General features: G+C 28.5%; 1 protein-coding gene across 4 annotated transcripts in view; it reads left to right on the top strand.

Moving 5' to 3' along the window:
• LOC130671081 (plexin domain-containing protein 2) overlaps positions 1-24,187 on the top strand; it is a 30,415-nt gene that overhangs the window by 3,100 nt on the left and 3,128 nt on the right. For all 4 annotated transcript variants that reach the window (XM_057474774.1, XM_057474772.1, XM_057474773.1 and 1 more), the window contains 5 exons: positions 16,185-16,561; positions 18,373-18,723; positions 18,803-18,995; positions 20,599-20,808; positions 23,779-24,171. In XM_057474774.1, coding sequence (XP_057330757.1) covers positions 16,185-16,561; positions 18,373-18,723; positions 18,803-18,995; positions 20,599-20,808; positions 23,779-24,171 — 1,524 coding nt within the window. The remainder of the gene's footprint in view (positions 1-16,184; positions 16,562-18,372; positions 18,724-18,802; positions 18,996-20,598; positions 20,809-23,778; positions 24,172-24,187) is intronic.

Consider the following 24,187-nt stretch of genomic DNA (forward strand, 5'->3'; position numbering starts at 1 on the left):
GTTCCCGAAAACGTTTGTCTTCAAAAACATTTTCTTGACTCAAGATATCTGTTTTTTCTGTGCAGATGAAGTTTTACATCGCAAAAACTCTACAGAATATTATTTTCAAATCGTTCCATCTCTACATGATAATATCTCTCATATTGAAAATCTCTACAGTGATCATTTTTACATAGCGCTAAGTTCAAACAGTAGAATTTTGGTTTCGACGTTTAATTAATAAAGTAGGTTAATTATATAAAAGAAAGAATGAACGAAAGTTAAATTAAATTATTTAAATATTACTAGTGATGATTCACCTCAGGGCAAATTTAGAAAATCTATCGGTTACTGCGTTCATACTAGTGGTCTTGTGTTAACTTTTCGTATCAATTTCGATAACTTTTTTTTTCTGTACTTAAACTTGATTTCTTTACTTTGGTTTATATACAGCAACAGGTGCTGTATCTTCACTCATTTTGAATTATTTTTTAACAGTATCACGGTTATCTTATTCGTCGATTAATATTTTATTAAAAATAAAAATCTAAAGACAAAAAATATTAATTAAATAATAATTGATACGAAAAGTTAACGCAAGACCACCAGTTTAAAAGCAGCAACTGCTGGATTTTCTAAATTTGTGTTGGGGAGAATCATCACTTTTGTTATATTTAAATAATTTAATTTCGCTTTCATTCATTCTTTCTTTGATACAATTAACCTTCTTTTTTAATAAAATGTCAAAACCAAAATTCTACTGCTTGAACTTAGTGCCATGTAAAAATGATCGCTGTAGAGATTTTTAATTTGAGAGATATTCTCATGTAGAGATACGGCTGGATGGGTTATCCCAATGCCTTATTGAAGAACTAACTAACTAACTCATGTAGAGATGAAACGATTTGAATATAATCTTCTGTTGAGTTGTTGCGATATAAAAATTCATCTGTAGAGTTGATTTGTGTAGAGAAAAACTTTGTGAGGTTTTATAATACAGAGAAATTCTCTGTAGAAAAAATAATTTTTACATTACATAAAATAATTCGGAATTATAACTAAATCTTATTGATTAGTAGTGATTAATAAATGGTAAATATAGTTTATTAATCATTAAAATTCTTAAGTTAAATTGACATTTATAAAATGTCGATTTCACTTTAATTTTTGTAATCATTTTTCCGCGACTATTGATTAAGTTTTCATCATAAATTTTATGTTAATTTTAAAGCAACACTTGTTAAATATTTTTTTTACTGTGCGTTTATAATGAAAAAATTGTGACACTGCTACGGTATCTATTTCTTATTTGTCATAATAGTTCAATATTTTTTTTAAATATTCATGTATGTTTCTTTTTCTGACGTATTAAATTATATAGGTTCAAAAATTATGGAGTAATTCGGAACAACCTGCAGTTGCTTATAGTTTTCACCAATATTATTTTAGTTCCTGAGGACTTTTTAGTTTTCATTACATAAATCATGAATGTTAGTCTAATTATAGAATTTGATGACTGAGAAAAAAAAACTTAATGAGGCACAGAAGAAGATATAGAGTATTCAATGCTCAATTTAAAAACAAATTTTTATAATATACTTCTAATTCATCCTAAAAGTTTAAACATAATTAATTTACAAGAACGGTCTAAAAATAAATTTAACAATTAATTCATTATTTCTTATCTAGGTCATTGGATACTAGTTGATATCTTAATTTATGCATGTGATGCAATTTGTGTATTAGAGTATTGAACTAGTTTTAAAGCAATGCATACAGGTGGAAAAGAAAACATAGTTAAATAAAAATGTTAGAAATTAGATTGTTTTGTTCACAAAATTAGTTCTACTGTGATGCGAAATGACAGTTATTTTTATGTTTAGTTAGATCAAGAGAAATTTGCTGACAATCGCTCGCCAATTGACGTCAACATGATTTGGTCAACTTTCCGGTCAATTTTTTATAAAATAATTCTCTAAACAACATATTAAATGTACGCAAAATGAGCACTTGTGATTGTAAATCAACTACTGCAAGTCGTATCACTTAACATAACGACCGATTTGTTTCTTCAAAAAAATTCGTAATAAATCGCTCACGACTTCTATTTACATGCTAAATGACGGTGAAAAATTTTTCGGTCAATTTTTTATAAAATGATTTTCTTACCATATTAAATGTTTAAGGGGCACACCTAGTGTGAAATTAAAAAAAAATCGATTTATTTTTTTTTCATATTTCGATAGATTACACCTTTAACAATAACATATTAAAATTTCAAATCGATATCTCAAATAGTTTTTGAGTTATAGCCATTCAAAGTGCAGCCGCTCGACAGATAGAGATATTGAGACAATTACGTAATAATGACAATAACGTTGTGATTGACATCTGATGAATATTGTATTTTACAATTTATATCAGTTTTCAGTGCAATTAGTAATTTAGTGGCGTGTAATACCTGGAATAGCAGATTAGCTGTAAGTATGATTTTAACCCATTTATAACAGTGATAATGATCATTTTATCTTTAAACGCGTTTTTCTCGAATCAGCATTTTCCGAATTTGCTGCAGTGATTACTCAAAGACAAATGATCCGATCACTACCGAATTTTTTTCTACATGTTTTTTATATAGTTCTCCATACAATGATCTATAGATTTTTTGATCTGATCAAAAATCGAATTTTGGCAGGCCAAAAACGACCAAAATTTTGGGTGAAATTCGACTTTTTTTTTTTTTACAACGCCGCCATTTTTTATTTATTTTTTTATTTTAACGCTATCTGCAATTTACAATAGTTTAACATAATAATAATATATAAGTGTAAAAATAATTGCTCGACTATAATTAACTCCATGTGTTTAATAATAATAAAAATTACATATTTAGAAATCACTCAACATTTTTGATACAGCTTTTTTAAAAGTAGTGTAACTACTATCGAAAAAGTTTAGATCATTGGCATATTCATTTACTGTAGCAAATATTCTGTTCCTAGGGCCACTCATTATAAATTTCCTCTTGTCTTGAGGTAGATCTAATAATCTATTCTCTCTTAAAATTTTTGTGGGTACTAGTAATTTTATTTCGTTGAGATTTTGTCAATTTTTGATTTTTTTTTTATCGTAGGTTATTGTACGGACAATATCTTTGTGGTACAATTCTTTGCCGTCGGAGATCGTGTATAACTTGAAAAATATTTAATTTTTTTTTTCAAAAATTTCGCTGTATATTCTTAAAACATGTATAAATATACTCTTAAAATTTTGAGACAATTAATAAAGTAGTTTTTTTAATAAAAATTCCTAAAAATCACCTTTTTTTTTAGGCCGTTACACTAGGTGTGCCCCTTGATAAAGACTTGAATTTTTCTCAGTCAAAAATGTATTCTCTCTCCGAAAGGTTGACATATAGATTCTTTTTTTTTTTTTCTATCTGAAAGTTAATTTTTTGTTTTTTTATTTCGCAAAAAATTATTCAAGTAAACATTCATATTAAATATTAAAGTCATGATGTATTATAGGATATACTATAGTACAATCTAAAAGGGTACGTGTAGCTCTGTCAAATGACAGGAGTATTCGAAAAAAATCGTACTGAAATTTGAAATTTAAGAATTATAGAATATCTTTCTTACCAGGGACACTACAAATGGTAGGCGTGATCTCGTGGCGAGCACCGAACTACTCCTGCTGCTGCTGCCTAGCACTGGTGACTTTCCCCTTCTCCATATCGATCTTTTCTCCCAAGAAATTTTTTCTCTTGGCTTAAGCAACTTTTGTTGTCTTAGTCGGAGAATACAAAAATACTTGCGTGAAAAGAATAGTACTTGTTCCGAGAAATCTCATTTTCTTTAACCACAAAAATGCAATATTGCTACAAAAATATAATGTATCTTGCTCCAAAAAAAAATCTCTTACTTTAAGAAATATAAACTCTTGAAACAAGTGAAAATTTTTTGATTCAAGCGTAAAAATATGTTGACGTGAGAAAAAAAATTTGATTCAAGTTAAAAATTTGAAGATAATTGTTTACTTGGGGCAAGTAAATTTTTATTTTCCGAGTCGATCAAAAAAAATTTCTCTTGAATCAAGAATATTTTCCTTGATTCAAGTTAACTGTCTTTTCTGTGTACCCTGGTGAAAATTTTTCGGACTTCTGTCCGAAAAATTCAGTTCTAGAGTTCTAAAGACTTTTTCAGAGTTCTAAAGACCTTTTCGGACACAAGTCCAAAAAATTTTCACCAGGGAGTTCAATTCAAAGGTATTTTGAGCAAAAATTTTGTCTAAGCCTTTAACATTAGATCTGTTAAACATAGAAAACCTTTTGTACGTATATACATTATACAATAATATCAAACAATCCGTATTCACTACGTCCGTGCAAATGTATTTCTATAGATAAGAACTATTTTTCAGAAATAAGATGGTCAATAATTTTTAATTTTTTTCATATCGTTTTCCACCGATGATTTCTGCAATATATTAAATATTGATCAAATTCCTTTGATTCGCTTTGACTTTTCGTTTTAAAAAAACGTACACGTGAACCTCTATTTTCTATAAAAACTCATGTCTAAGCATCAAAACTTTGACATCCTAGTAGCTATCTTAGTCGAGATCTGGAAATCCTAATAAATATAATATTTCGCTGTATTCTCCTTGACTTGTTCAAGATTCGCTCCAGAATTGATCAATATTGTCACTAGGGATCGTTTTTCTCAAAATACATCAGATGGCCAATTTCAATCGAAATAAGCTCTTATTATTTGTTATTAATCAAATAACAATCACGAGAAGTTTTGTTAAAATCCAGAAAATCCTTTGAAAAATCATTCCACGCAACGACTATCTTAAGAAAAAGAAATAATATGAGCACATTAAATGATCGTATAGCATGACGTATTCGCAATCATTACCGAGGCGCATCGTCGTTCGAGTTTGGCTCTAAAAAAAGTTCTCTTACGCCACCGCGTCCGGTAATTGTTTCTACTTACAAGAGGAAAGAATAAAGTAAATTTACTAATTATTGACATTATTAAAACTAAGTCTACTTCATGTTTTATTATACGTATTTTAAAAATTACATTTAACTGAATATATGTTCTGTTTGTTGGTTTTTTCGGATGAATAAGACATTCTTTTTTTAATTCTATTCTATTAAAATAATTTATAATAATTATAAACATTTTAAAAAGTAGCTTTCATTTCCTAACGGTTAAAATATCGTATACTTCTTGTTGTACCAGTGATCAAATTATATAAATTATCCACACTTAATTTGTCATACAGTTTTTCATCAATCACGCTCAGTTAGTTTTTTAAGTGACGTCATATTAATAATATACATCTATCAGCTTTTAATAGGGAAGAGTGGGGCAAAGCCCCCCCCACCCCTGAAATTTTGATCGAAAAAATTTTTTTTCATTTCATCTAATTACTATAGATTAGATATATTTGCGCATTTTTAGCCCAACGCATGACACCTGGGGCCAAATGGACCAGCCGAAAATTTTGAAAAAATGATTTTTTTAACTTCCCGCTAAGAAAATTGTAAATTTTCAAAAATTCGGGAAGTCATTGGTTTCGGTCCGATTTACGAAAATCGAATTTCCATCAGATGTCGACGTTTTGAGGTCCTAGAAAGCTATTCTGACTAATTTCAAGATGATGTCCGAGTGTATGTATGTATGTATGTAAATACCTGTATCTTTTGAACGGATGAACCGATTTTGAACTTTAGGGTGTCATTCGACGCGGCTTGTCAATATCTTGAAGCTGTAAGAAAATTGAGCTTGATCGGTAGGGCTCGTTCAGAGATATTCCAAAAATAAAGTTTTTTCAAAAATGTTTTTTTTGGATAACTTTTAATGTGCTCGATGGATTAATTCCAAAATGGACTGGGCTCTAGAGCTTTATAAGCCGCGTCGAATGCCACCTCAACCATCAAAATCGGTTCATTCGTTCAAGAGAAACCGTTGTCGAAAGAATTAAAAAAAAAAAAATTTTTTTATTTTTCCTGAAATATCTCGAAAACGACTCGATAAATCGAATCCAAAATTTGATCAGCTTTAGAACTTGACAAAACGCGTCGATTGCCGCCTCAACCATCAAAATCGGTTAATTCGTTCGCGAGATATCGTGGGAGAAAGAAATGCTAAAAAATGGTTTTTTACAAAACAATGGCATACAAAAGTATTTTCGAGCTCGAAGAGCTCGAAAATGTATTCACAATAGTGTTTTCGAGCTCAACGAGCTCGAAAACAGCGGGAAGTTTTGGGGCTGGCCCGCAGGGTCAACTGACAGACCGATTTTTAATATTTTTATCGTCAAATTATAAAAAATTTAATATACTTATCCATTGTTCGGCTGATTCTCTATAGCTGGGGTAAATTTTGCTACTAAAAATATTTGAAAATAATGATTTTTTTTTAATTGATAAAATTTTTTAAATAAAGCAAAAGTATCTGCAATCCAAAAAATTGAAAAATACGTTTTTTGCGTTAAAAATAATGACAAAAAAGAAATATAGAATTTTTTTTTTTATTAAATAAGAATTAGTAATTATTATTAATTAAAATTAGATAGAAATTCGAAGAGTTTTTAGAGAAATACTGAATTTGAACATCAAAGTTTGAAAAAAAATAATTTTTAAAAACTATGTTTTTCAATAGTGATAATTGAGTTTTCCATAAAACAGTAATTTTTTAATCATTTGTATAAGTGATTTAATTAATAAAATTGATTTTGGATACTTAAAATTAAAGAAGATAATTTGTTTCTATTAATTTTATGTTGGTCATTCACTGATATACTTTATTACTGCACTCAGCCAGCAAATGACAGACAAGTCATTTATTGGTAAGCCGGAAATTTTTCAAGCCCAGTGAATGTCCGTGTGTTTGATTTTCTTCGTTTGATGATTTTATAAAATAAAAGCGGCCTATGAACTTAAGTCAACTTTTTGTTTCGTATATTTTGAGAATTTAGAAAAAAAGAAATTTCTAAAATCGGTTCATACCCACCGAAGTCATGATCTTGTATCTGGTTTTCGTGCGCATCGACTGGACTTTTCAGTATTAAAAAGTAAAAAATTTCAGTATTAAATACCGGCCAAATCATTTCATATCATAACCGGTGACAGAAATTCAAGTATTATTTCAGGGTTGAAAATTATTCGGAATAATCAAAAATTTTATATTCTGACGCTTTTGCAGTATTAAGAATGGTTTGTAATGATTAGTAATTAATTTAAAAAATGATATACGTGATTTCGAAGGAATAAAACTAATTAAAAAAATTAATCCTATCAAATGATTTTATTCAATCAGGGTATACCCTGAGTGCCAAAAAAAAAAAAATCTGTCTATCGGTTGACCCTGCGGGCCAGCCCTAAAACTTCCCGCTGTTTTCGAGCTCCTTGAGCTCGAAAACTTTGTCATGAATACATTTTCGAACTCTTCGAGCTCGAAAATACTCTTGTATGCCGTTCTTTTCGAAAAAAATAGTTTTTTACCATTTTTTCTCCAACGATATCTCTCAAACGAATAAATCGATTGAGACGGTTGAGGTGGCAATCGACGCGTTTTATCAAGTTCAAAAGCTGATTGAATTTTGAATTCGACTTATCGAGCCGTTTTTGAGATATTTCAAAAAAAAATAAAAAAAAAATTTTTTTTTAATTCTTTCGACAACGGTTTCTCTTGAACGAATGAACCGATTTTGATGGTTGAGGTGGCATTCGACGCGGCTTATAAAGCTCTAGAGTCCAGTCCATTTTGGAATCAATCCATCGAGCACATTAAAAGTTATCCGAAAAAAACACTTTTGAAAAAATTTTATTTTTGGAATATCTCTGAACAAGCCCTACCGATCAAGCTCAATTTTCTTACAGCTTCAAGATATTGACAAGCCGCGTCGAATGACACCCTAAAGTTCAAAATCGGTTCATCCGTTCAAAAGATACAGGTATTTACATACGTACGTACATACATACACTCGGACATCATCGTGCAATTAGTCAGAATAGCTTCCTAGGACCTCAAAACGTCGACATCTGATGAAAATTCGATTTTCGTGAATCGGACCGAAAGCAATAACTTCCCGAACTTTGAAAATTTACAATTTTCTTAGCGGGAAGTTAACAAAAAAGACTCTAGTAGAATAAGATTCAATTTATAAAATTAAAGATTTTATCGTTAATTTTATCATTTTATTTATTGAACATTGTTTGTTCTTTGTGTTTCCAAGATTGTAAATCTTTAACCAATTCAAAGATTAATAATAATAATTTAAAAAGATTAAATAATTAAATAAATAGTTTACGTTAATCAAGTATGATTTTATTTTATACAGTTCAAATTGTTAATGTGATATTAATATAGCTTACGAGCATTTTTACGCATTCAAAATGTTTACTTTTATAAAAATACAATAGTTATTTTAATGCCTCGGGACTGTGATTATTAATGATTCGTTGAATAAAATAACAAAATACTAAAATCGATGTTTTTTTCTACATACTATTATTGGTTTATCGATCGGATAAAATAAATGTTTCTATAAAAATTAACTTTAAGTTAGAACTGAATTTGTCTGTCATTTCCTGGATTATGCCCGGTCATTCAATGGACGAAAGCTGTCATTCACAGGGTGTTTACAATCCCCCATGAAAAAAATTTATAAAAAAAATATATGTTAAAATATAAAAAAAATATATTTTTAATATAAAAAAAATATATTAAAAATACATAAAAAATATACAAATATATATAAAATATGTATAAAAAATATATTTTAAATAGCTAACTTTTGGCCGATTTTCGTATATATTTTATATATTTAAAATATGTTAAAATTATATCTTAGAATATATAAAAAATACATGTATAAAAATATACAAAAAATATATTTTTTTATATTTAAAATATAAAAAAAACATAGGTAAGGTAATATAAAAAAAATATATTAGTAATATATTTTTAAGTTAATCACCAACCTAGAAAATGAAATATAAAAAATATATTGCACACCTCAAGCGCGAAAGCGCTAGGGGTGCTTTACTGACGGTTCTTCCTCGTTGACAATTTTTTATATAATTTTTTTATATTTTTTTTTATCTAGGTTGTTGGTTGAATTAAAAATATATTACTAATATACATTTTTTATATTACCATACCTATATTTTTTTTATATTTTAAATATAAAAAAAATATATTTTTTGTATATTTAAAATATAAAAAAAATATATTTTTTGTATATTTTTATACATGTATTTTTTATATATTCTAAGATATATTTTTAATATATTTAAAATATATAAAATATATACGAAAATCGGCCAAAAGTGAGCTATTTAAAATATATTTTTTATACATATTTTGTATATATTTATGTATTTTTAATATATTTTTTTATAAATTTTTTTCATGGGGGTTTTATGCTGATTATATGTAATTTTATAAAAAAACTAATGGAATAAATAAAAAATCATGATAAATATCGCAAGATAAATTATGTCACAATGCAATTATAAAAGCTTGACTGAGTTTCAAAGTTAATTATTGTATTTATTAGTCAAAATATCTGTCACTACCACAAATCGGTCATTCATTGGGTAGTTTACCCTAATAGCTGTATTGCTGCAACGAATTATACAAATAAAAATTATAATTTTCGTTCTTAGTCGGTGAAATATTGTAAAGAAATAACAATGATTACTACGTATAAAATAGTTTTTATTATGTTCCAAAGTCGATCCAACAATAATCCGGGAAAAACTAGAAAAAGAGCTAAGGACCATATAGTACATTTAGTATTTAATACTTAATTAAAGAGACTATGTATAGACCTAACTACTTGTATTATATGTTTTATATCTATATTTCAATCGAGGAATACTCTATTTGATATGCAGGGATGGAAAAAGTAACAAAGTTTATTGCACGCCTCATAACGCAAAGCGTTCGAGGTAGTGCATTACTTTCAACATGTCATTTTAAAAACTGTACTCATGTGATAAAATAATAATAGCTTTTAATATTTAAAAAAAACAAACGATAACTTGATAAGTACGGGTAAATAAAATGCAATTTCACTTGATGTCTACCTGTCATGTAGATAGAGGGATATGCCAACAAACTACGAAAAAAAAATCTGGTCATCGGTTGGCCTTGCGGGCCGCCCCAAAACTTCCCGCTGTTTTCGAGCTCCTTGAGCGCCTGTAGCGCCACCAGCCTTAATGTAATTTTTTTCAACCAAGATTTGTTGACTATGAAAAAATATATATTTGAATGAAATAAATAATTATGTTCAGTCAAATTGACGGAATCACTTGATTCAATTAAATATTGATTTCAATCAATTAAGTACCCTAGTAGAAATGTTCAATTTTTTACTCGATTAAGTCTAGTATCTGGCTAGCGTTCATATCTAGTAACTGGCCAGCAATCTTATCCAGTAACTGGCTAGTGAAACTAGGTAAAAACTGGAAGTTGCGCCACCTATAACTGAATCGTAAACATTGGTCACACTGATGTTCTACTTATACTAGTGTATGTGTATGTTTATTTTTTCACTTTAACCTGTAAGTTGAATAATATTTAGTAAACATCAAGAAACAATACAAATAATTAACAAAAAATAAAAATTGTGTCTTTCAAAATAAAAATAATCGGTAATATATTTTAAAAAATGGATGAAGTTAAAAAAATCGACACAATAAACGAATTACGGTTGTGGGCAATCAAAACAAATACTCCAGATTGTCATCTGGACGAATTATTAAAAATTTTACGAGGAGTTATCCCAGATTTGCCAATGTGTGCAAAAACATTTCTAAATAAATGCAGTGTATCATTTGAAAAAAATAAATATCATTTTTATTGTTTTATGTTATGAATGTTTCTCGTTTTATATTTAAAAATATAATATAATAAATTAATAAATAAATTTTATAACTTTTCCGTGTATTATTATTATTATTATTATTATTATTATTATTATTATTATTATTATTATTATTATTATTATTATTATTATTATTATTATTATTATTATTATTATTATTATTATTATTGTTGTTGTTGTTGTTGTTGTTGTTATTATTATAATTTTTAATTGTAATAAAATCAATATTTAAACTCAATAACCTCAAGATCAACAAGAGTCGCCATGTTTTATTTGCTATCTAGTAAAACTGGCCAGTTACTAGACAGTTACTGGATATTATACTAGCCAGTTCCTAGCTTAAGTCTAGTTAAACTAGCCAGTTACTGGCCAGATACTTGATAACGTTTCTACTAGGGTATTTCTTTCAATCAAATAAATACTTCTCAATTGTTTCAAATAAATCTATTTATTTGGTTCAAATAAATTGTTCTCTCAGTGTAGACGCACATGAAATTTTATGTACTGTCATATTAATTTACAACAGCAGTACCAATAAATTTAAGCATTTAAAAGATATAAATCGAATGAAAAAAAAGCAACTCTACAATTTATATTTTTTTCATAAATAGTATTTTTTATACCTCCTAAGAATTAATCAAATCATTTTTAACTTTCCGCTATGAAAATTGAAAATTTTCATCCGATGTCGATGTTTTGAGGTCTTAGGAAGTTGTTCTGACCATTTTCAGAATGTTGTCCGAGTGTCTGTAAGTGTGTGTGTGTGTGTGTGGGGGGGGTGTAAACTTTTTATAACTTTTGAACTAATTAACCGATTTGAATGGTTCTTGCGACGATCGGAAGAGTTTGTCGGCCGTCCACTTTCTTGAAAATTCTAGATCATTTTATGGATTAGACTTAAAGATATCTGAGAATTAGTAGAATAAAAAAAAATTTTTTTTAGTATTTTGTTAATTCCTTAGAAGCGCGTTCGACGATCGACTTCAAAATCTAATCAGCTCTAGAACTCGATGAAATGCATCGATTGCTATCTCAACCATCTCAATCGACTACTTCGTTCGAAAGATATTGTCGGAGAAGGAAATGGTATAAAACGGATTTTCGCGAACATTTTTGAAACGACTGGACCACCCAGAGAGGAAAGTACGACGGGCCCAGGCTTGGTTCAACTATGTAGAACTCTGGGCCAAGTTTGTAAGCCAGCCTAGGCCCAGCCTTGATAGAAGTCTGGAATGATAACACTGTGCAAAGCCTGGTAGCCAGCCTTGGCCCATGTTTGCTTGCCAGACCTGGCCTATGCATTGACAAAACAAATAAATTTAATTAAAAAAAAAAATTTATTACTATTAACCTAATAGAGTTTGTAATCATTAACAATTAAACTATTTAAGTGAAGTAAATAGTGTGAAAAAAACTCGGTGAAAATTCTGCTGGGCTCTGGGCGCGAACTACCGTCCTTCTGATTGCTGAGTCTAAACGGTAGCTACTGAAAGAACCTACTAATGTTGAACTGATACTTTTATATAATCTACTGATCCATTTGACTACAACTACTCGGTTTTATGGAGTATAAAGAGCAATTTAATTAATATTTTCGATTAAGAAAAAAATAATTATTTCGTATTATTTTTATTATAATTACATAATTTTTCAAAATAAAATTTATTAAATTTAATTGATTGTTTATCGAGAACCTACTTGAATTATCTTGCTCTACCACCATTATTAAAAATAACATTTATTATAAAAATTCATGAGTTATTTCTTAATTAAATCAATTTTTATAAGTAGAATTATAAAATTATGGTTGTTGATTGCAAATAATAACGAACTATAAAATATTTTAAGTATACACTGAAAAAAAAGTATAAGTCCCACGCTTATAAATTTAAGTGATATCGCAATACTTGGTATTGCGACTATACTTATACCAAATATAAGTCTCAACGCAATATTTTTAAGCACTACACTTAAACTCGTTTAAGTCATACGCTTGAACCGAGTTTTAGCGCCACCGCAAAACTCATATCAGCATTACACTCAAATCCTTACACTCATAAATTTACAGAATTAGAAAAGAAAGGTTATGGAAATAAATAATGCTATAGATTAAAGAAATGACAATAAACCTATTTATTGATAATACTTGATGATAGGATGATAAATTCCACTCGGTTAATTTATCTTTCACCCAGGAATCCATAAATGATTATTTTTAATTCCAATTATGTAAATAATCTTTTAAAGGTTCTTAAGAACGATGCATAGGTTAAAGGTACAATATATATAAACACGGGGAAAAAAGATGCAAAATACGCGCTGAGTTTTACGTGGGAACTTTTTTTACTATACTCTCTGGACTTGTTATAGTATCGTACGGAAAATATAAGTCACTCACTTAAACAGAGTATTGCGATAATACTTAAACTTTTTTATACCATATTCGCAATACCAATTCATTAAAAAAGTGTATACCAATAGGACTTAAACTTTTTTTTCAGTGTATTAGTTGTAAATGATTTTAATCAGAATGTTAAAATATTTATTAATTAAAACTTATTTTAATTCAAAAATAAATAATTATCAATTTGAAAAACCATAAAAATAAGTTAATTGAATAATTAATAAAAAACCTGAGTTAGCCAGTTCCGGCTCAAGGATGGGTAACCACAGGTATAGCCGAACTTTGGTAATCCTACTTTTGCCCAAGTCTGGGTTGCTATTAAATGATCAAGGCAGGAGAACCCAGTCTTGGCCTAAGCTCGGGTAATCATTGGGTCGGCCAAAGCTAAGTGACCCAGTCCTGGCCCAAGTTTGGGTTGCCATTGAATAGCCAAGATAGGGGAACCCAGTCTCGCCCCAAGCTCGGGTAATCATTATAACGGCCAAGGCTAGGTTACCCAGTCCTGACCCAGGCTCGAGTAATGATTGGAATGGCCAGGATTGAGTAACCATTCTTGACCCAAGCATGGGCCAACATAGACGTGACAAAGCTAGGATTCCCAGTGCTGAGCCAAAGAGGGCCCTAATCAGCTCTAAAACTCGATAAAATGCGCCGATTACCAGATTGAACTTAACAATCGGTTGATAAGTTCAAAAGATATCGATGACGAAAACTTCAAGCAATAACATTTTATGTCATTTTTCTCGGATAAATAATCATAATATAATGTACTGAAATGTGTTCAAAATAATATCGACTCTTCGTCTTTATGGTCACTCTCGATCTCCACATAATGTGATGCAATTCGTTCTTCAGTTAAAATAATATTGTTAACAAAAAAATTGAAAAAATCGCCGTTTTTAACATTTTTCTTGGATATTTACACATTCAAATCCTTATTTAAATCACTTACATTGATTTCTACCTGAATACATTGATTTTATTGAGCATAATCGTGAATCTAAATTTTAAAAACGCTTGTTTATTAATTATTTTCGACGTCTCAAATTTTCCAAGTTTAAATACTTGCAGTGATACTTTTATAATTTTTTTCGCTATTTCAATTGAATAAATGAATAAATATTAATTTGATTCAAACTAAAACTGTTATTGAGTGTAAATGATATCATTTCAACAATCGCCAATTTCAAGCTATCACACTATAGAAGTAATTTTCATCAAATAAATATAAATGACTATTATTGATGTTTTTAAAATGATTATTTTTTAAAAATATACATATTTTGTTTTGAAGAGGTTTATTTATCCACTAGATTTAAGTCACAAAAGACTTTGGTAAAATAAACGATTGTTTTTATTCTTTTATTAATTTTGATTTTTTTAATTTATTGCCAGAAAAGAATAGTTTTTTTTTTTCAAAAAAAAAATACCTGTTTATTTATACAAATAAGTATATGCTGTCTTTTCGCTAGCGGAATCGTTTTTTTTTTCGTTCTCTGAATTAATTAGCTTGAGTAAAGAATTTATACTCTTGATTTATAACAATATTTACTCAAAGCATGTAACTTTAAACCAAGTAAATAAATTTACTTAAATTTGCAAAAAAAAAAAATTCTCTGTGACATTAATACTTGAATTTCAATTTTAGCTTACATTTGAAACTTGATACTTTTTCACTTTGTATAATAATGTGGCATATCTCTTCCGTGTACTATTGTGTACAATTAGGGAGCTCGTGAAAAAATGGATGAGATCTACGTAGAATTAATTTGTTCCATTTTGGAGATTTAAGTAGATCTACTCAAGTCTACGTAGATACACCTTTTTATGCATTATTAGATATACACAGTGTACATCTACGTAACATAGATCTACGTAATTTTAATGTAGTTGATGCAAGTAGGTATGCGTAGACTATGTAAATCTGTAAAGATCTGCATGCTGTCGTATGCTCAAATCTACACTGTAAAAAAACATTCCTGACGTCAAACCAGATTCGTTTGGCTCAAGCACTCCGTGCGTTTGGATACAGCCGAATGCGTGAAGTAATCAAGTCTACCGCTCTATACGTTTGACAATATTCTTTGCTTCAAGTGAGGAGTTTCTTGAGTGAATGTACCGAGTCATTTAAACTAACTCTGTAGTTTTTGACATAACTAAATAAGTTTTTTCATATAAAAAAAAAAGAAATTAGATCATTTAAAATTTCACTCAAAGTAAATCGTAAGGTGATTGAAGGTATGCATTTTCAGTTGAGCCAAAATCTCATTGAAGCAAATGTATTTTAGTGTTGAAAGTAATATCTTTTTAGGTTCATAGAAACTATCCTTGCAATCGTTTCGATAAAAAATCGAATTCTTTCAAATTGCTGTATTGCATTGATCCAAAGGAAACAGTAACCTGAATCAAGTGAATAGTATCTTTAATCATTTCATTGATAATTCAATTTTTTTTTTTTTTATTTGGATTTGATTTTATTATTATTATTATTATTATTTTTTTTTTTTATGTTAAATATTGGGATAATTATATTACATTTATGTCATTTATTATACTTTAATAAATAATCCCAACATGCTCAGTTTTTAGTGAAAAATTGAATAATTGCAATTGCCCTACGGAGGGATTCGAACCCAACACACCTAACTCGTTACACGCGAGAGACCGACGCTTTACTGCCACGTTATGGAGCCAGTTACAAAATCTCAGTTTGATTGTGCTGCTAGTACTTTGTTTCCATATGAAATGGATATATTAAATCAATTACTTTACACATTGATCTAAACGTGATAAATATGACTCTTTTTACAAATAAATTTTTTTATCGAATTGATAATATAAAAACTTCTCATCAAATATAATATATTTTTTTCTTCTATTTGTTTTCCAGAACTTTCTTATTACAATTACAAAACTTTATCAGAGCTCAACACCGATGAAATTCTAATTCATACACCAGAATTAGATAAAGCGTCGAACTTTAAACGATTACGAAGATCATTATCAGGACCGGAGCCATCATCACTAACAGCTTCAGCAACTGTTCCATTATCATCAAGAAGATCGCAAGATCCAATTCAAGAATCTCCACTTATAAAAACAAATACAGGACCAACAGCGAACGTTACGTACTCAACAGAAAATATTACAAATTCAACAGATGAGTCAACAGTAATAAGTACAACATTAAAACCGAATATCACAAAAAATGGAAAAAATTCATCTATTATTGTATCTCAACCAATTGTTCCTGTTACTGGACCATCTGTGAGTTTTGAAAGTTTCATGATAATTTGCCAATCATACACAGTAAAAAAATATTGTGTTAAAATCATCGTAATTTATGAGTTAGAATCGATCCACACAATGTTTGTGTTATTTTTTAATACAGATTATTTGTGTTCAATTCAAACACTAAATTTGTGTTAGAATTTAAACGCAAAATTCGAGCGGTAGTATTACAATTCTACTCACAACATGTCTACTTAAGAGAAGTAGATATAACTACTCACTCACAACTTTACTCAGCTTCAACTTTACTCACAGTTTTTTTTACTCAGGTTTAACTCTACTCCGTTATATCTTTACTCAGGTTCAACTAGACTCAGCTACAACTCTACTCACAAAGAATTGCTATTTTATCGATAGGCTAAAATACGTGAGTAGAGTTGTAGCTGAGTCAAGTTAGTTGAAGCTGAGTAAAGATATAACGCTATAAATCACTATATAGTAATTTACTCACTATGAGTAAAGATATAATCGCTATAAATTATTCAGTATCAAATAATTAAACATTTCTGAACACATAAATATTTTTCGTAAGTTTAATCATGGGTTTGTTATTAAATTATTAATAAAATAAGAGGCGAATTTTAGTTAATGACGTCACATGTGTCGTGAAGCTAAGAAACGACGGCAACAGCGTAAAATGACGACCGCGAAAAATTTGAATAACTAATAATCATTGGTGTCGGACCTGAGCTCCAGCTAGTAATAAACCTTGTGACCAACAATAGTACACAAAAAAATTACTAAAACCTAGCGCACAGTTGCCGTACTTCCGCGTTTATTTTTTAATCACTTATTTCATTAAAAAAAAAATTTTTTTATGATTTAATGCAATAATAATGAAAATATATTGTGTTAATTCTTAAAACTAAGTCAATTTATAATATATTCTATCAATGAAATTTTGGTGCGTAGGAGTTGTAATCTTGCAAAAATACAATAGAAAATCTACGAGATCCTCTAGAAAGATAATTGGTCTCGAACCTTCTCCAACCTGAGTAAAAAAAACTGTGAGTAGAGTTGAGGCTGAGTAAATTTGTGAGTGAGTAGAGTTGTAGCTACTTTCCTTGAGTAGAGATGTTGTGAGTAGAATTGTAACACTGCCTTTTATTTTTGAACCACGGATATTCATTGAAAATAATCTTTGTATTATTTTGAGATTATCGAAAGTGATAACAATTATTGTTTAACATTAAATTATTTTTTGGTAGTAAACAACGTTTTTAGTAAAGTCAAGATTTGAAAACAATCACGTAATATTTCATACCAGTTGTATATAGTAAATCAATTTATTTTTTTTAAATAATTATTTAATCATTAAGTAATTTTTTTTTTTTATCAATTAATGCCTTATAAAAATTGAAAACACATTTTTATTTAGCGAAAAAACAATTTTTACATTACACAAAATAATTCGGAATTATAATTTAATCTTTTTAATTAGTAGGATAAACATTCCAGAAATTGACATTTATAAAATGTCGAATTCACTTTAATTTTTGTAATAATTTTTCTGTGACTATCGATTGAGTTTTCATCATAAATTTTGTGTTAATTTTAAAGTAACACTTAATAAATGTTGAGAATTTTGATTTTTGTAGTGGGTAACACTTTTAAAGTGATAAGTAGTAAATCGATTTAAAATTTTAAAGTAACACAGTGAAATGTGTTGATTTAACGCGAAATAATCGACACACAAAATTCAGCACGGACCGTTAATTAACACGCATACGGAATATTTTTTACTGTGTAAAATAGAATAAAAAATTCTAATTATTTAAATTTAATAGCCTACTAATATTCATGTCTGGGCTAACCAAACACGATGGCCTAATGCGACTCAAGACAATGTTAATTCAAAAATGGATAATAAATTCAATAGAGTTGATTTAATGAATACCACCGAAGCTTCTTCTAATTCTTCAGATTTAGATGATATATCTATATCAAAGTTTACTAATGTTTCAAATAATACTTTAACTCAAAATAATACTATGAAACAAGAGGACGACACTCATCAGTATTACAACAGTACGTTTATCATCGATGAATCTATAGCCAAGAATTATTGGGTTGATATGGACAATCATCCTAATCGCAAAGTTAATGATCTTTTAAGTCAAAGTCATAGAAGAGCCGCAGTTAGTATATTTATTCAAATAATTTTATAAAATATATGTATTGTTAGGATGTTAATTATGAAAACCTTAATTATTTCAGACTGTAGAATTGAATTTTGATTTTCCATTCTACGGACATAAAGTTAGAAATATAACAATAGCTACGGGTGGATTTTTGTATACAGGAGACTATGTTCACAGCTGGCTTGCTGCCACTCAGTACATTGCCCCGCTGATGGCGAATTTTGATACCCGTCTTTCAAATGATAGTTATGTCAAATATGCAGATAACGGTAAATAAATATATATTTGCAGTAGCTTTCATATTAATCATTATTCAATTTTATAATATTAGAGTATATAATTTACAAATGAAGTTCTTTTAAAACATAATAATATAGATACACTGTGAAAAATCGGGAGTGAATCCGGAGTGAATATGGATTTTATTTCAATTCTCATTCACCCCGGTTTAGAGTTTTAACACTTGAATAAATCTATATTTAATAAAAAAACCTTTTTATAAGAAATATAATTATTTTAATAAATAATCGATTCAGGTATTAATAATTTACCTAATATATTTTATTTTCACTATATAAAGTATTTCAGTAGCTCATTAAATTATAATTTCATACAATACCCAGTAACAACATTAAATTATTCAGTAATTATAGTGACAGTTTTTATAGAAATAACAATACAATATAAAATGTTATTTCTAGTTAGGGTTGATACAAGTCATATAACAGATTGTGACTCAGTGAAATTATATTCATTACGAAAACTGTAAAATCTATTTCTTTAACTTCATAAGCGTAAAAGTTTTCATTATCAGCTGCTTATAATTTTTTTAAATTATTTCGCGTGAATATACTTATGTAACGGAATCTTGTAATTATTTCGGTACTTAACATAAATGTCTAAATATAAAAGACCACATTTCACTATGTATAAGTAATTTTCTCCGCGGGGTTTTACTACGATTTAATTCTACGGAGCAAAAAAATTCATATTTAAAAAAAATCAATCAATATAAAATAATAATAAAAAAAAATGAATGGTTAAAATTAAAATGAGCGATTGAGGTGTGCACTTTTGGTTTTCCAACATTTTTTAAATATTTTTTAGTCAAGAAATAATTCAATTTCATTGCTTGCTTTAGAATATTATATAGTTTTTCTAACATGGATGGCAATTTATTTATGTTAACAGTTCAAATAAATTTAATGAAATTCTGCGTAGTGTTTTTAATTAAAATTGAAATTTAATTTCTAATTGTGTGCTTAAATTTTATTATTCCTCTTTAATAATTCAACTCAATAAATAGATTGAAATTTATTGTACTGTTATCAAAATACTAATAATATTTAAAAATTTGAACTCTAATGTTTTTTATCTACAAAGTTTAAATAAACAACATAGTACTGAAATTATGTGTCAACTTTAGGTATGACTTGAGTGTTTTTTTCACTCTACTATCGAATTTTATGAGATAAGAAAAGAAAAAGAAATAATTTAAAATCTTGTTATGTTTACATAAATAATTAAAATCTTAGAGAAAGAAAATATCTTAATCACGAAGGTGATTCTTAAAATCTAACAATTTTTTCCAAATTCAAAATAAATTTTTTAATTAACCAGACTTGCATAGGCAAAACTAGAGCTCTATTATTTTTTTTTTTCACAATAGTTTTTGTTTTTAATCTTATAAAATATTTCCACGATTTTTAAATTTTTATCTTTATTTTGCTTTCCATGGTCGTTAGACAATTACTATTCGATACATAAATATAAATAATTGCTTCATATTATTCATGATACTTTATGAATATTCAATCACTGTTTCATCGATAATTATAATCTCATTAATTCAAATATATTATTATCGAACAGGTACGGCATTCACTGTCGAATGGACAAAGGTCGTACTTCAAGATAAACCAAAAGATGGAGAATTTACATTCCAAGTGACTCTTTATGAAAATGGTAACATTGTTTTTGTTTACAAAGAAATGCCACTTTCGGTTGAAGAAATCGAAGACAAGGCTCATCCAGTTAAAGTTGGATTAAGTGATGCTTACATCATGGATAGAACTCGTTTCTGTGAGTAATTAAAACATACTACATTGTTCATATTATTAACCATTGCACCTGGTATTATTTTATTTTAAACCCTGAATTGATGCTTTGGCCACTGATAAATTCACTAAAGATATTTTTTTATTGAGTTGAATTTTTAATTATTTAATTAGACATGATTATTTGTATAATTGGAAGAAAAAAAGTATCCAAAGTAATTAATGAAATGACTTATGACAAACAACGATTGTTAGTTAAGATTCTATGCAGAGATGATAAAGAAAAAATGTTATCTACTCTACAGCTATGTGGAATGTTTTCTTGATTGACGACAGATAATTCAAAATTCATTTTCAATAGAACAATTTTTAAATACATATCCGTGTATTAAGAGGATATGCCATCTATTCTCTTTCTCACACACATGTAAACGAACGGAACTGTCCTTGTTGCACTTACATTAGCAAATAGAAATTTCAAATGAGCCGTTCTCAGATATAAACTGCTATATCCGAACGAGAAACATTTCATTCGATAAATAATAAGTTTACGCATCGAATGACATATTTTGTTTAATAATTTGTGTCTTTACCTGTGAAAACGGATCATTTGAAAATCACCTGGTACACTCTCTTAATTATGGATAAATCTATTATGATGGAAAAGTAAAAGTAATTTTTTTTTATGTTTCTGTATTCTTAAAACATTTGAATCATAATTACGGTTGCTTTGAAATTTATTGGGGTAATATTAACTCTCGGGATTGATTGGTAAATCCAAAGAAAAGCCAGAATAGAGTTAATTTTTTTTTTTCTCTTTGAAAATCAACATGACAATCTTTAACTATTATTTGCTTAGAAAATCTTATTGGCGAGCTTTATCACCGTTACAAAATTTTCGTTTAATTCACTTACTTTAAATCATTGTTACACTCTCATCAGTAGGTTAAAATAAGATAAATCATATGCCATCATGTAGAAAATTTATTAAACTTTTATTCTGACTTAGTTTTAAGTTGATTGATCGATAAATTTATTTTAAAATAAATATTTCAGTCCAAAAAACTTTTTATATCAATAATCTTGTTTAGAACTTCGTAAACACGATAACTTTTGAAAAATACCATCAATCAACTCAATTCCTATTTTAATACCTTGATTTTGTTAATGAGTAAGAACCCTATTTAACTTCACTTTATAAATTTATGTTTTTTAGTTATAATTAATAAAAATTTAAAACCTATAATTCTACAATATGAAGCCCTGTTTTGTTTGTGTCTCTTTTATTTCTCACGGGATATATTAGCATTAGTTGTCTTTATCTATCTGACGTGACGGTATCATCTACTGTACATTTAATGTACTACCCTTGATTTTGAAAAATGATTCAAAACAATTCAATTTTAATACTATATAGATATACATTCATCATTGAGTAAATCATTTTTTTTAAATCTGGGACGTGCAGTGCAGTCACTTTAACGATCACACCAGGAGCGCAAAATTCAAAATGTATATTTATTGCACGCTTATATTTTTTTTTTTGCTCAAAAATATCCTTTTCGGCGTGGTAAAAATAATATTAATAAACCTTGCATCGTAAATTAATTAAATAAACTATTGCAAAAATGAGGTTAAATGCGTATGAGACGTGCACTTTTAGACTTTCCAAACTTTCATAGGATTATATCCGATCTTTTTTGCATTGTATTTAAATAATATCGCTGATCTGAATATTATAGACTTAAAGTACTTGACCACCTTGGAAAGTTGAGAATTACAACATTTTCTAAGATTTTTTTTTCAGGCCCTGTACAAGATATTACAATGATTTTTTTTTAAACTTTTATTTGAAGCCTATAGAATACAAAAATACTTGAGTTTTTTTAAATTTCCGCTTTTAACAACTATCCAGAAGGCGTCAAATTCGAAGTCTCAAAAAAATGGTGTCCCGCGGCGGACAGTTAATCTCAGGATTAGTGAATTTGAAACAAAAAACAAAAACGCGTTTACAGTTTTTACTCGCAAACATAGAGTGCGGAAGCGCACGCACACTTTCACTAATTTCTTTATATTAGAATTCGAATTTTAAAAAAAAATTGTTTAAGGGTGATTTTTACAAGTAAAAAGATTGAGAAAATGCAAAAATAATCTGTCCTTGAGCCCGAAAACATTGTTGTGAATACATTTTCGAGCTCGAAAATGCTCTTATATGCCATTGTTTTTTAGCATTTCTTTCTTCAACGATATCTCTCGAACGAATTAACCAATTTTGATAGTTGAGGCGGCAATCGACAGGTTTTATTACACCCTAAAACTGATTAAAATTTGAAATTGATCGGTCTAGTTGTTTCAAAAATATTTGGGAAAAACTGTTTTTTACCATTTCTTTCTCTCGCGATATTTCTCGAACGAATTAATCAATTTTGATGGTTGATGTGGCAATCGACGCGTTTGGTCGAGTTCTAGAGCTGATTAGATTTTGGAATCAACCGATGGAGTCATTTCTGAGAAATTTAAGAAAACTAGAAATTTTTTTTTTTTTTTCGTATATCTTTTATACCTTAGAGTTTAGTTTTGATCGATCGATCTGAAATTTTCAGGAAAGTTGATGGCCAACATGATCTTTCGATTGCCGTGAGAACCGTTCTGATCGGTTAATTAGTTAAAAAGTTATAGCAAGTTTACACACACACACACGCACGAACACACATACATACATACACTCGGACATAATTCTGAAAATAGTCAGAATAGCTTCCTAGGACCTCAAAACGTTGACATTTGATGAAAACTCGGTTTTCGAAAATTGGACCGAAACCAATAACTTCCCGAATTTTTGAAAATTTTCAATTTTCTTAATTAGTTAGAAGTTAAAAATTGATTTTTTGAAATTTATAAGGTGATCAAGTACCTTAAACCATTACATCATTTTTAAGGGTTTTATAATTTTAAAGATAATTGTTATCATTGTATTATTATTGTTTTAATCTAGTTGTCCGTAAAAAAACTATTTATGAGTACCATCGTGTCCATTTTAATCATCAAAATATTACGAATTGGACGGTGATTTTTCTTCGTGCATTACCAACTTGCCTACAAATGGAAAATTGCACAGATTGTCTGACTAAAGTGCCGGAATTCACTTGTAAATGGTGTGCAGAATTAAATCAATGTAGCACGGGTACATTCCGACAGCGACAAGATTGGTTGGAGAAAGGATGTGATCAGAAAAGTATTACAGAGGAAAGCAGTTGTCCAGTAAGTCCTAAAACACTTACAGGACATAATGATCATCATGACAATGCCCACATTATTTCTGATGGAGAATTATCAGCAGATGTTCAACCAAATCGTTTGGCCAATGAACCAGCTATTACCGAACACTGTAATTATTTAATTGT

The sequence above is a fragment of the Microplitis mediator genome, chromosome 7 (assembly GCF_029852145.1).
Source record: "Microplitis mediator isolate UGA2020A chromosome 7, iyMicMedi2.1, whole genome shotgun sequence".
NCBI lineage: Eukaryota > Metazoa > Arthropoda > Insecta > Hymenoptera > Braconidae > Microplitis > Microplitis mediator.